The 12,479-nt window shown below is 51.2% G+C and overlaps 6 protein-coding genes across 6 annotated transcripts; 3 read left to right on the forward strand and 3 right to left on the reverse strand.

Moving 5' to 3' along the window:
• Window positions 1–283: 283 nt before the first annotated feature.
• Window positions 284–2,273, reverse strand: LRP88_13084 (uncharacterized protein; the record flags this gene model as incomplete). Its single annotated transcript, XM_083249465.1, has 5 exons — window positions 284–636; window positions 687–1,393; window positions 1,455–1,494; window positions 1,551–1,820; window positions 1,871–2,273. 5 exons carry the CDS (start codon window positions 2,271–2,273, stop codon window positions 284–286), a joined length of 1,773 nt encoding a protein of 590 aa, XP_083093799.1.
• Window positions 2,274–3,115: 842 nt separating this feature from the next.
• LRP88_13085 (Zn(II)2Cys6 transcription factor) lies at window positions 3,116–4,740 on the reverse strand (the record flags this gene model as incomplete). The annotated part of the gene is made up of 4 exons (XM_083249466.1): window positions 3,116–3,676; window positions 3,725–3,878; window positions 3,928–4,055; window positions 4,105–4,740. 4 exons carry the CDS (start codon window positions 4,738–4,740, stop codon window positions 3,116–3,118), a joined length of 1,479 nt encoding a protein of 492 aa, XP_083093800.1.
• Window positions 4,741–5,770: 1,030 nt separating this feature from the next.
• Window positions 5,771–6,034, forward strand: LRP88_13086 (uncharacterized protein; the record flags this gene model as incomplete). Its single annotated transcript, XM_083249467.1, has 1 exon — window positions 5,771–6,034. One exon carries the CDS (start codon window positions 5,771–5,773, stop codon window positions 6,032–6,034), a length of 264 nt encoding a protein of 87 aa, XP_083093801.1.
• An 886-nt stretch (window positions 6,035–6,920) lies between these two features.
• LRP88_13087 (uncharacterized protein) lies at window positions 6,921–7,531 on the forward strand (the record flags this gene model as incomplete). Its single annotated transcript, XM_083249468.1, has 2 exons — window positions 6,921–7,469; window positions 7,517–7,531. 2 exons carry the CDS (start codon window positions 6,921–6,923, stop codon window positions 7,529–7,531), a joined length of 564 nt encoding a protein of 187 aa, XP_083093802.1.
• A 183-nt stretch (window positions 7,532–7,714) lies between these two features.
• Window positions 7,715–8,952, reverse strand: LRP88_13088 (uncharacterized protein; the record flags this gene model as incomplete). Its single annotated transcript, XM_083249469.1, has 6 exons — window positions 7,715–8,010; window positions 8,115–8,355; window positions 8,405–8,486; window positions 8,536–8,747; window positions 8,799–8,869; window positions 8,919–8,952. 6 exons carry the CDS (start codon window positions 8,950–8,952, stop codon window positions 7,715–7,717), a joined length of 936 nt encoding a protein of 311 aa, XP_083093803.1.
• Window positions 8,953–10,173: 1,221 nt separating this feature from the next.
• On the forward strand, window positions 10,174–11,604 carry LRP88_13089 (uncharacterized protein; the record flags this gene model as incomplete). Its single annotated transcript, XM_083249470.1, has 1 exon — window positions 10,174–11,604. One exon carries the CDS (start codon window positions 10,174–10,176, stop codon window positions 11,602–11,604), a length of 1,431 nt encoding a protein of 476 aa, XP_083093804.1.
• Between the last annotated feature and the right edge of the window lie 875 nt (window positions 11,605–12,479).

A 12,479-nucleotide genomic window follows, 5' to 3' on the forward strand; every position in this document is an offset into this window, starting at 1 on the left:
GTGCACAACCATCACAAGCTTTTCGATCCTAGTTTCTCGGGTTGTTCGTCAAGTACAAGAATCAGATATCGAGGAGGGAACATGTCCAGGATCAAAACCAATTCAACTTGTGATTGGGACAGAGTGAAGGTGCCCCTTGACCGGGCTACTCAGCTTCTGAAATTTGAATCTCATAGGCTTACTACTTTCAGGTATGTTGTGCATGATTTCATCGGTGAAAAGTGACGAAGCGTCTATAAATACCACTGATCTTAACCTCTGATACATACACAAGCTCACCCAATCACAGCTTCGCCGTCACGCCCATCCTCTTCTTCTTCAAAATCGCATTCCCAATATCACGAATGAGATGCTTCTGATACTTTCCACTCCCTGTTTTGGGGAGGTCATGTCCGACTTCCTTGTCTCCCATCCAGAAGATATGCTCAGGGGATTTGACACGGCCGAGATGCTCCCTGACCCATGCGCGAACGTGGTTGTCTGATGGTCTCTTTTGAGGGTGACACGAAGCTTTCAGGAAGCACGAGACCACTTCGCCATATTTGTAATCTTCAAGACCAACGACGCAGGATTCGGCAATGTCGGGGTGTGAGAGTAGACGGTTCTCGATGTCGTTTGGTGAAATATTCTCGCCGCCTGTCCACTGTTAGTATCGACCCCTTGCCATATTTGATGAGACATACCGCGAATGATGATATCCTTGATGCGGCCGGTGATGTGTCCGTATCCCTCCTCATCGATGTATCCCTCATCTCCAGTATGCATCCAGCGAATCCCATTCTCGTCGCTCTTCATCACCTCCTGCGTCTTCGCCTCATCCTCCCAGTACCCCTTTTGCAGAGCAAAACCACTGGTGCAGATCTCACCGCGCACTCCAATCGGGACAATGTTTCCATCAATGTCAATAACTTTGGCACCAGTATGTGGAAAGACCCGACCAATGGAGTTGTGCATCTTTTCCTCTGAATCATCAAGAGATGTTATGAAAGTGACCGGGCTGGTCTCGGTCATTCCATAAGCGATCAGCATGCCTTGGATGTTCATCCGTTTCCGAAGCTTCTCCATAAGAACCTTCGGGACTGGAGAGCCTGCCGCGAGACCAGTCCGTATTGTGTTGATCTTGACAGGGCTCTTCTCAAGAACGTCGAGTTCGGCAATGAACATGGTCGGTACACCAAGAAGTGCGGTGGCCTTTTCGCTGACGACTGCGTCTACGACCTTTTGAGCGTTGAAGGTGTCAGATGGAAACACAATGGTGCTGCCGTAAGAGAAAGCGGCCAGGAATCCCATGACGAGGCCGAAGCAGTGGAATAGTGGCGGAGGACAGCAGACGACATCGTATTTTGTGAGTCGCATTGAATTTCCGTTAAATCTTGCGTTGTTGATCAGGTTTCTAGCCCAGAGATGTTAGCTAACTTAATTATAAGAGCGGATAAGCAGTTGCCCGTCCTTACATGTGTGTCAAGGAGGCTGCTTTCGGCATTCCCGTAGTTCCTGATTCATATTGTCAACTTCAAACTCCTGTAGTGAGACCCCAGACGCTTTCTTACCGGATGTAAATTGCAAGTTCAGCACATCAGATGGCAAGACTTGCGTCTCAGCCTCCCGAAGATCATCTTCAGCCACGCTGGATTCAGAGCTACCAATAAAATCTTCGTAGGATTGTAGCTTGATTTTGTTTTTGGGATCTCCTATTACGTCTCCGATGATAACCAATCGTGCGAATAACGACTCTGGCTTATGGAGGTGAAGCAGCCTATTGACATGTTCCTCGAGAGTCCGATGACCGATCGTGGAAGCGACGAATACGAGCTTGCAGTCTGCAGAAGTCAGCATCTGAACTGTTACTCAGGTTGGTGGAAATACTTACTGACGCGATGTATAGCTGCTTCCAGCTCATCGGGGGCAAAGGTATTGTTGATGACAACGACTGGACACCCAATGCGCGCACCGCCGAGGAAAACTTCAATGTACTGATAACAGTTACCAGCCATGATGCCAACACGATCCCCATGTCTCAAGCCCATCGCAAGCATAGCTTTCGCCATGACTTTGCTGCGATCCGCAAGATCTTGATACGAGAGCCGAGTCGACTGCCATGGTACTGATACAGCGCACCGGGCGCCAAAGGTCTCGGCTTGTTCATCAATTAGCGACCCCAGGGGCCTGATTAGAAGCTCAGGCTTGTCGGGCCCGAAAACGAGCGAAAGGTCTCTGTTGCTCTCGCTGACGGAGTCAGTAGCTCTTTGGGGCTGGATGTCGGTGGACGCCATGGCGGTGATAGGAAAGATTGACAAGTAAATGGATGCCAATTCATCTTCAACGGAGTCGCAAACAAGTTTAATACGCTATCATTTGACCAATCTCTCGGCAAGGCCCAGGGTCAGTCTTGATATTCGGACTCGTCCCGGCCGTCGGACCGAGTGATCCACCACTCTCCGGGCCGTCAATTGAGGTGACGCCAGGCTTACTGACGACCGGGTCTTCCGGTTTAATTTCCGCCTAATTTCCTACCGGGAGAGGAAAGGCAATGGACACTCTGCTTAGGTCATTCTCTGTTACAGTTGTGATGCGTGGGTTGTGTAGTTTGCGGCCAGGTACACACTGCCATTACCACCAGCAGAGCCAAAAGCGAATCCACCGACCAAAAAGTTATTCTTTTCAAAGACCAGCTACGAAAGCAATGAACCATGCATAAATCCCATCATCTTGCCGGTCAGTTTGGCTTTCTCAGTTCCCTCTCATACCCATGCCGAGTGACGCCTCACGGAGCCCGGACCGTCCGCGGGGAACCCCACATGTGCCGAGTCCGGGGTGATAGCCCACGTTATCCGCACCGAGGACTTCTTGATTAGTAAATTTGTCGAGAGGATCGTTTTATTCATCTCCTACCGCGCAAGATGCCGGTGTGAAGGGCATATACTGGCCTTATTATCACTATCCACGAGTAATAGGGCGGAATCTATAACGGCGGAGACTTGGTGTCCAGTGGCCAAGAGCAAGTTGGTTCTATCCAAGATAGTTTCGTCCAGGCCCAAGGGCTTGGGACTCAGTTGTATTCGAGCCTGCGGGTATCTTTGCATTATTATTTCCTGAAACAACCTCCATCATCTCCTTACATCACAAACGCATAAGGCCTGTCAAAAAGATCGTCCCAACGCCTTGTCTTTGTCCTGCCAGAGTTCCAGATCCTCTTTAATAGATCCTGCGCGACCAGCAGCGATGCCGTACCAAACATTTTACTGGCCCATCCCAGCTCCTCCAGGATAAAGGCCTTTGACATGTCGTCGTCAGCATCCAGCTCGACACCAGCAATCACGGTCGGCCACATGAGATACTTTCGGAGGTCGCTGTTTGGATTCGATGCCACATCTCTGAGATCTTGTAGAAGAGCCTTGCGGCACGATGATTGCAGTAATGAAACGTCAATGTCAGAAGTAGTTTGGGTGTTGTTTGTGTTGCAGTCAGGGGGTAGGAGGGCCGATATACAGTATAGAGCAACGGCAGACTGGTAGATGTAGGCAACGCGTTGCCAGCCAAGCAACTCACTCTGACGCTGGATAACGGTCTTGTCAGAACTTTTCGGTTGAGGATAAGGGATGATGGTGGCAGCCCAGTCTTCCACTGAAAAGGCCATGATCCGTTTGAGAAGGTCGACGGCGGAGGAGTGCTGGTGCTGTGCAAAAAGAGTGTCATCTGTTGCTGTGGCTCGCATGTGACTCACGAGAATTATGTCGGCGAGGAGCTCTGGGGGGCATGGAAGAGATGTCCAAAGGCCGACGCCGTACATGGAAGGTAGTAGGCCGATATACTCGAGCTGACGATTTGTGCGCTCTACTTCTGGGACTGGCGCTGTGACGGTGCCCATGATGTCGATCCTGAGCGGGGTTGGCATTACAATACTTGAGAGGAAAAGAAGATACTTACAGGATAAAATATCTAAAGAGATGATTGAACCAAGGCCATTCTTGGATAAGCTGTGTCGTACCACCGAAGAGATCGATGAGGGTATGCGCAGCGTCACAATGCTGCCGCCAGTTGGGAGAGAAACTTTGCTGGAGCTACGGAATGAGAACAACATTCTAAAACAGTCATGAAACATACCTCGGAAAAGAGAAACACCAGCATAGAAGCTAGAGTGGCGTCTCGTCCATCGCGACCGCTGGTATTGTTCCATCCCACCTCTGAACCAAGCTTGACCCCGCAGGCCAAGTGACGAATTGCCGCACCACGATACGTCTGCAGCCTGCTTGCGAGAATGGCACGGTCTTCCTCGAATCCTTGCTCCGACTGCAAGATGCGATGTGCTAGGGCTGAAGAGACAAGGCAATGCCTGATGGTAGCAGGGGCGTAAGGTGCGTTTGCAAGGGGGATTATGAAGGGGGACTTTGTCGTGGCGCCGGAGCCGTTGGCTACCAGATCGGGGCAAATGTGGACATTATCTGATGAGTAGGCACATGAGCGGGGATTCTGGTGCACCAGAAGGGCATACATACAGTACTCGATCGCTTCAAAGAGTGTGGTCGCTTCGGTCGTGTCCCTGAGAGCAAGCTGGATAACGTTGGATTCGTTCTTAGCGCGACGTCCCTTGGACCTAGTCTGTCCAGGATGAAGCCACTTGAGCGGCTTCTTATCGTATCCCGGACACTCTGTATCTCGACTCTGGCACTTCTGGCATCCTGGACGACCCAGATCGCAGACGAGACGTCGCTTGAGGCATTCCCAGCACGGTTTGCTCATCATGAACGCATTTCCTTCCGATCTTCGCGTCCGTTCCTCGCTGGGGCTATACGTCGCGATGCTTTTCTTTGTAGTGAATCGTGAGCGGCAGTGTTGAGGCTGGGGGGTCGAATCGGTTTCTGCTTTGGGGGATGATCGGGGAGATTGACGTGGGTGCTTACTTTGGGGTGACACGGATGACGGGAGAGGCGACGGATGGTGCAGTAACAGATGTGAGTGGTGATTCGGTGGGGATGTGATAGTGCGTAAATATGGCGCCGGGTGATGCCTATTTAGGCAAAATGAGTGGCCAAGATCTTCACCCTTGCAGCACGTGTTTCGTCATTTCACTCGTCACTTGAAGCATGAGTCCATGGCTTTGGTCACGTCTACAGCTCGTAAAGCAATATGTGTCAAGTCCGAACAAGACGCCCAGCTCATATGCGTTCTTTTTTGCTTCTACTGTAGGCTTTCTCTCAGCGGCCCGAAACCCAATCCGGTATCAATCACGCGGTCCAAGGCTGAGTTTCCGCAGTGGATCTACGCGTCTGATGATCTTTACTGAGGCTGTGCACCCCGTATCAGACCAACCACTCGAAGGAGGAGACATGCGCCGACGCTAGAAGGATTCTAGAATGATAAGACACGAAATTCGGGTGCCTGGGGCTGATGCATCGCCTCCGAAATGACGTGAATGGGGGCTGAACTTGTCTCGTAGGGCGAGGCAGAGTTGCAGATGCGAGGCTGATCAGGTGCCGTCATACCAATCTTAAAAGTTTATATAAACCATGAGGTCTCGAAGCTTTAGACTTAGAATTTCTCCTATGCATGTTTGAATCTGTCAAAGTCCTGGATCAAGAGCTATAAGAACAGCCTTTGATCCCTTCTCAAGCACTTCAGGCAAAACCTTTCCTCATCAAACACCTTTTACTCTACCACTTGAGCAACACAAAACACACAAACACGATCATAGCCCAAAGGGCAAACCAACAAACAACATAGAGCACAAAACACACAAGATCATCAACAACCTACAAGGAAAACAACAACAATGTGTCTCCCATTCTTCCGAAAGAAGAAGGTCGCCACAGGCTACGACTACCCTGCAAAGCCCGCCATGGCACACAAGAAGAAGTACCGCGGTAGCGGCTCCAGCAGCAGCTACTATCACCACCACTACACTGCACCCTACATCGGGGGCTACGACGGCGGATACTCTGGAGGAGGTGACGGGGGCGGTTGCTCCGGAGGAGATGGAGGTGGAGGAGGAGGAGGCGGTGGTGGTGATGGAGGCGGCGGCGGCGGCGGCTGTTAAATACAGAAGATTGAACCGCATGAGAACGACTGTATGATTTGATCAGAACTGGGATCCTGGAATTTGAACTGAATTTGGGCTATAGAGGTGTTTGGGGGAGGATACCAACTTGAGAGTTTCGACAAGACACTTCTTTTTGTTAAAAGAATCGTGAAGCGCTAACTGTGAGATCGTGACAAAATCCACCCTATATTGTGAGCCAGGTTCTTTCTAGCCTTGAAGATGCTTGCCTTCATAAGCGATATCCTTCACTTGGTCACATCTCAGCCATGTTGTGCGTCAGCTGACTTAATGCATATGTTGTTGAGATGCACCTATGCTTCGATTCACTTCAGTATGTTCATCCATTTTCACCTATGAATAAAAATAGATTACCATGCTTGGCGTTCTTTCCCTCGAATGTGAATGCATGTTCTCGGCCGAGATACGGACAGGACCAACGGAGTATTTCCCTCCGTCACCTCGGCTGCATCGGGAGACCCACGTGTGAAGGAAGGATCACCATCGAGCTGAAAGAGTCCCTAAACTTGAAACAGCACTACAGGGGCCACCATTTCTGCCTCGCTGCTCCACTCCAGGCAGTCTCGTTCATTTTGGGAACCGACATTGAGCACGAGACTGCGTCATTTCTATCAATTGGGGGAAAGCAAGCGAGAGGCGAAGCTCAATCATGGGGTTTCTTGGCATTTGCTGCGTAGCGGGGCGTTGGTGATTATAAACACGCCATTTCTTGACCGTGGAGAGATATGTGTTTAATGTCAGATGGTAACTTGGTGTACCAACTTATCCACTCCCTCAATCTATCAGTGAATTCTCGCCCGAGAGCCTTCAATATTCACGCACCAAACAAACCATCCTGGGCCAAGACCTGACAAACACGGTCAACATGTGTCTCTGTTTCCCTCGCCGTCGCGGTGCGAAGAAGCAGGAACAACAAGATGCCGCTTCTGAGGCCCCGAGGCCCGTCCAGCTTCAGAGCAAGCCAGCAGAAAAGAATACCCCAGAAAAGCCCGCTACAGCATCTCAGCCAAACAAGGTAGCCGCATCAGCCAAGACACCAAAACCATATCAAGCACGATGGAACCAGGTCGCAAACCAACCCGCATCCAAGGACAAACAGCCCCTAGCAGACGACTCAAACTCTGATGATGATGGGTGGAAGAAGGTGTTTGAGGACCGCAAGCCTACTCAGACTGCGACTACGAGCCCCAACACCGGAGCACTAAACACGCAAAATCAACACCTGCTCAACGCCATGAGCACATTGGTGCAGCAAATGCCAGCAGCAGATCCTCCAGATTGGCCCCTGGAGAGCAAGGCTTCGGAAAAGGAATATAAGCCTGTGCAGATAGAACGAAAATCGACACCACCACCGCGAAACTACGTTATTGGGTTCACGAGGCCGTGGCAACACTACGATCGTGAAGCCGCTAGAGTCAGGGCCGCTCGCGTTGCTGAACACCATGACTCCAATACTTATAGTTCTTCAAGCTATAACTACAGACCTAGTAGCAGTAGAGGAGGTGGCGGAGGTGGAGGGTATAGCGGCGGTGATAGCGGTGGATGTGATAGTGGTGGTGGAGGGGGTGGATCAGACTGGTAGATCACATATAAATTCTTGTCAAGTTGTATACGGAACCTAGAGATGTCTATGTATTCAATCTCGCGGCTGCCACACCTCTAATAATCTGTGAAAACAGTCTTGGCGCCAGCCTCAATCGCCTTCCAAGCCTCGGTCAAGAACTCCTCGGGCTGAGTGAACTTGAAGTCCGGGAGGAGCTTGTTCCACTCATTAGAGACCAAAAAGTTTCCAGCATGGAAGCCACCCAGCAGGATACCAGCGAGGAGGCTTCCAGCCAAGGCCTCGCGGGACTCGGGAGGGACATCGGGATGGGTAACGATGGGCATCCACGAAGACTTGATGACACCGGCCTTGAGATCTTCGGTGTTGAGCTTCTCCACCTTGAATGGCGCACCTTGACGTTGATATTAGCATTTTGTGCTCCAGCAGAGGGTCGGGTTGACTTGCCTCGAATCTTCTCTCCAAGCTTGATAAGCTCGCTCACGGTGATGTTTGCACCTCTGATGCCACCGACTAGAGGCCACTCTCCTTCATATTCGACAGCTAAAGCCACGACCTTGGCCAAATCCTGAGCAGTGGTGACGGTGATGACATCGTCTTCGCCGCCTTCGACGACGATGGCTCGGCGCTGGTGGAAGTTGATCGGGACTTCAAATAGATCTACATGCTTGGATGAGTTGTAGGGGAAGGTCATGTAGTTGGTGAAGATGCCGGGCTGGAAGAGGCAGTACTCGAGGACCTGGGGCACGATCAGTCGATTTGCTGAAAATGAGATCTTCTTCACTCACTTTCTTATCCTTGTTCAACTCTGCGAGATACTTGCGCGTCTCCTCCTTAAATGCATACCAAAAGGCGTGCTTGAGCCCGGACCTGCGAGTGTGAGGTGTCGGTGTGCAATACGAAGGTTTGGCCAACTTACGTAGCCCACTCGCTTGGAGCAAATCGCTTCACGCCAGCCTTGACCGAGGCGTCGATCAACTTCTTTTGTGCCGTGGCGTTGGGGTCCTGCGAGTTGGCGATGAAGGACAGCACGGTGTGAACACCCTGCAGGATTCCAGCCAGCTCGTCAACATCGTCGTAGCTAGCCGTAGCCCATTTCACTCCAGGGGCAAGTTCCGTGGCGGGAGCGTCCTGAAAATATTAGCAACAGAAGATCAAAGACAATAATGTTTAAATATGAACCTTTCGCGAGAGAATAGTGATCTCGTGCTTGTTTCTGGCAACCAGAGCGTCGATGATCTCCTGGCCGACATCTAAGGGGTCAATAAGGATCAAGTGAAGACGAATGGGTGAGGAACTTACTGCCAGCTCCACCGGCGATAGCAATCTTGACCATTTTGTATTTGAATATGGAAGGCTTAGGAATGTGTAATGTGAAGTTGGATTGGTTGATGATGCGTTTGATAGATAGTAAAGTGATAGGAGAGAGGAGCTACTTATACGTGTCGCGCAGCCTCGTCTTTCCGGCATTCTAACAATACACTCTCCGCCGATCGAACGGACACTCTGTACAATACAAGATCAGTCCATCAATATTTTACCTTTTGCACAACGATGATAACACAAATCGGGCTTAATGGCTGTGATTAATTCCGCCGTCGCTACCCCGGAGTTGGCGATTACTAATATCGGCTCAGATCTCCGTCAAAGCGGCGGTCGAACGAGCCACCGCCCTCATCTCCCATCCTCCGTCACCGGGATTCCGACAACGCTCAGTCTCGACTCCAAACCATGGAAAACACGGCATCTATAGTCCGAGAGCCCTCATTGGACGACTCGGCACCCGCCCCGAAGCGCCGGAAGCTCCGCAAGGGCACACAGAGCTGCTGGGAGTGCAAGCGGCGAAAGGCACGGTGCACCTTCTCAGCTGCCACCAAGGACGTTTGCGAAGGCTGCAAGCGCCGTGGGACTGAGTGTGTCAGCCAAGAATCGACGGATGAGCCGCCTCCTCCCGGGAGTAAGAAGGGGCTCGTCGATAGGCTGGGCCATGTTGAGGCTTTGGTTGGGCAGCTTCTCAAAGCCGCTCGTCATCGAGACGATTTGGTCTCACCGGCGAGATCAGAATCACGACGGCGGAGTTACAGAGATAGGTCAAGCCGGTCCCAGTCACCAGAACTTCGGACCAGCCGTGTCGTTCGTCAACGATCATGTCACGATACATCGGTACGTTAACCATGTTCTGTTCACCGAGTTCTAGCATGCTGAGATTATTCAGAGAGATGCCCAAGAAGAGGTTACTTCACACCCAGGATCTACGCCAACAACGGACTCGATACAGACGGCTGTTGATGAGGACCAAGATCCATCGACAGCAGCACATTACGATGACTTACGCCGGGGTCTCCTAGCAGCCTGGCCGAGCTCACAGGACCTGGATGCCATCCTCCGGCTCCCAATAGCAACTTCGTCTATCATTTGCGCAGTTACGTGCACACATCTATCCCAAACAAGCGGCTCCCCACCATCATCAAAGAAATTACTACAGCTGCCGCCATCAGGATCGCATCCAACGTTGGTCGCTCGAAAACTATTGATACTGGCGACCTTTCTTCAGGGCATGCCAGCGTCATCTACACAACACCTTGACGCTCTCAGTACCGAATATCATGGACTCATGTCGCGACTCGTCAAGACGGCCCATAACTTGGTCACTTGTAATGACGAACTTGTTACTTCACTGGAAGGCCTCGAATGCCTTCTTCTCGAGGCGCTGTACGAGAACTACTCAGGGAACCTTCGTCGCTCATGGCTCGCTGCGCGTCGAGCGGTCGCGATTGCTCAGATGATGGGACTGAACCGAGGAGTCGAGCCGTCCTCTCTCGACGGCGCCAGCGTCAAGCCTGATGATATGTGGTCTCTCCTCATCCAGTTCGACCGATACCTCTGTTTGATGCTGGGTCTACCTCAGAGCTCGTTTGATGACTCCTACGCTGAGGCCGAAGCCCTCGATTCCTGCATCCCATGGGAGCGGATGCATCGTCTCTGCACCGTTGCATGCGGACGTATTCTACGACGGAACTTTTCAGACATGTATGACAAAAAAAGTGTTGAAGAGATTGGAAGGATCTTGCAAGACGCTTCTACAACGATGCCCGCCCAATACTGGGTAGCACCAACCATACCCACTGCTGCCGGCCACATGGAGAGAATCCGCGAGACGCTTCGTTTCAACGATCACTTCATGTACTATCACCTACTACTACAAGTGCATCTACCGTTTCTACTGCGATCGAATGTCGAGCCTGGATACGAGTATGACAGGATGACAGCCGTCACGGCAAGTCGTGAGATTCTGTCCAGATTCGCTCCCTTTCGGGAGTTCAGATCTGCCAGCTATTACTGCCGAGGTGTAGATTTGCTAGTCTTCACCTCCAGCGCGGCCCTATGTCTGGCGCACATCACTGATCAGCGCAACCGAGGCTCTGAGAATGCCGGCTTTCACTTCCTGGCACACCAGAGGTTGAGTGACCGTGGCATGTTGGAGCAGATCCTGGGTTCCATGCAAGAGGTGGTGCACCAAAACGATGACCCGATCGCAAAAAGGGTGGTCACACTTCTTCGACACCTCCTCGCGATCGAGGAAGACGCAGCATCTGGGGGCAGGTACAACGTCACCCTGGTCACTGAACCCAAGAAGGAAGAGGATCTCGGGTGCAGAGTCAAGCTAAGCGACGACGACACCATAATGGATATCTATATCCCTCATTTCTGCGTCATCAGAATCGAGCCCCAAAGTTCTGAAAAAGGGTCACAGACAACTCTCACCCAAACGGCAGCGAAAGACAGCCAACCAGCTACTACGACGGCGGATGTTTGGCGAGACCTATCACTAGATCAATCTCCTCCTTTACCTGTAAACGAAAATGGAGACAAGGCACAGAATACCGAGGAACTCCCTGTGGACTCTATCATAGACTGGGAGTTTGGGAACTTGGACATGTCTTTTCTGGATAACTTTGTCGAGGGGACTGTGGGATTAGAGACTTAATGTCGTTCACCTGTCCAAAATCAGATATTTTAAATTAATCAATCTGGGATTAAACATCGAGTGCATATTCCGCTTTTGCAGCGCATGCAAGAAGTTTTGCTTGAAGCTTTTGGTCATTGTTGCTTGCTGCCACACTCTGCCCTAATTTGCCGCAAATCTTTAACTACATGATCGGCGAAACAGCCTACATGCATTTTCATAGAGATACTCGAAGCTGTACGTCAGGTTTAGCCAGGCGCAAAATCTCTGCTGGTAACGGCCCTCGTTGGAGGCCTTCGAGATGGACACGGTCGCCCCGTTTCTCCTCGTTGGCTGTGTTGCGCCGCTGCCTTGACGGCGGCCGACTTGTTCGCGGCGGCCGACTTGCATGTGCATGTAGAAATTGTTAAGGAGATACTTATTCTAAGTGTTTGTGCTTTGTCCAGTTGAGAGAGACGTCGTTGTTAATTATTCGCCACCATGAGGCGGAGTTCTCGGCACGGAGCGTAACCGACAGTCGGCGACCCCGTGATGCAGCTATTGCCACTGCCAGGTAACCCGTTTACGTATACCTCGGCTTCGGGCATAAAGGAGTTGGTTGTGCTTCCTCTTCATGTGTGTGGATGGTCTGGAACAGGTCACATTACCTCGGACTTGTCGGAGTGCCGAGACAAGCCCTTGACTGGCGAGTCGTGCAACGCCAATCAGGTATTGAACACGCCACTTCCCTAACTCACAAAAGGCTGAGTGAAAACTCATAGCAAGTTCGTAATTCGGCAGCATTCATCGTTACTGAAGGGGTGATCCCGTCGTGAAAGGTATTGCCAAGCGCTTATCGAGTTGCAACAGCAACTCTGACACAGCTATATATAAGAATGACAATAATGAATACAGAA

The sequence above is a fragment of the Fusarium phalaenopsidis genome (assembly GCF_050370095.1).
Source record: "Fusarium phalaenopsidis strain FUZ10S chromosome Unknown contig_32332, whole genome shotgun sequence".
Taxonomy (NCBI): domain Eukaryota; kingdom Fungi; phylum Ascomycota; class Sordariomycetes; order Hypocreales; family Nectriaceae; genus Fusarium; species Fusarium phalaenopsidis.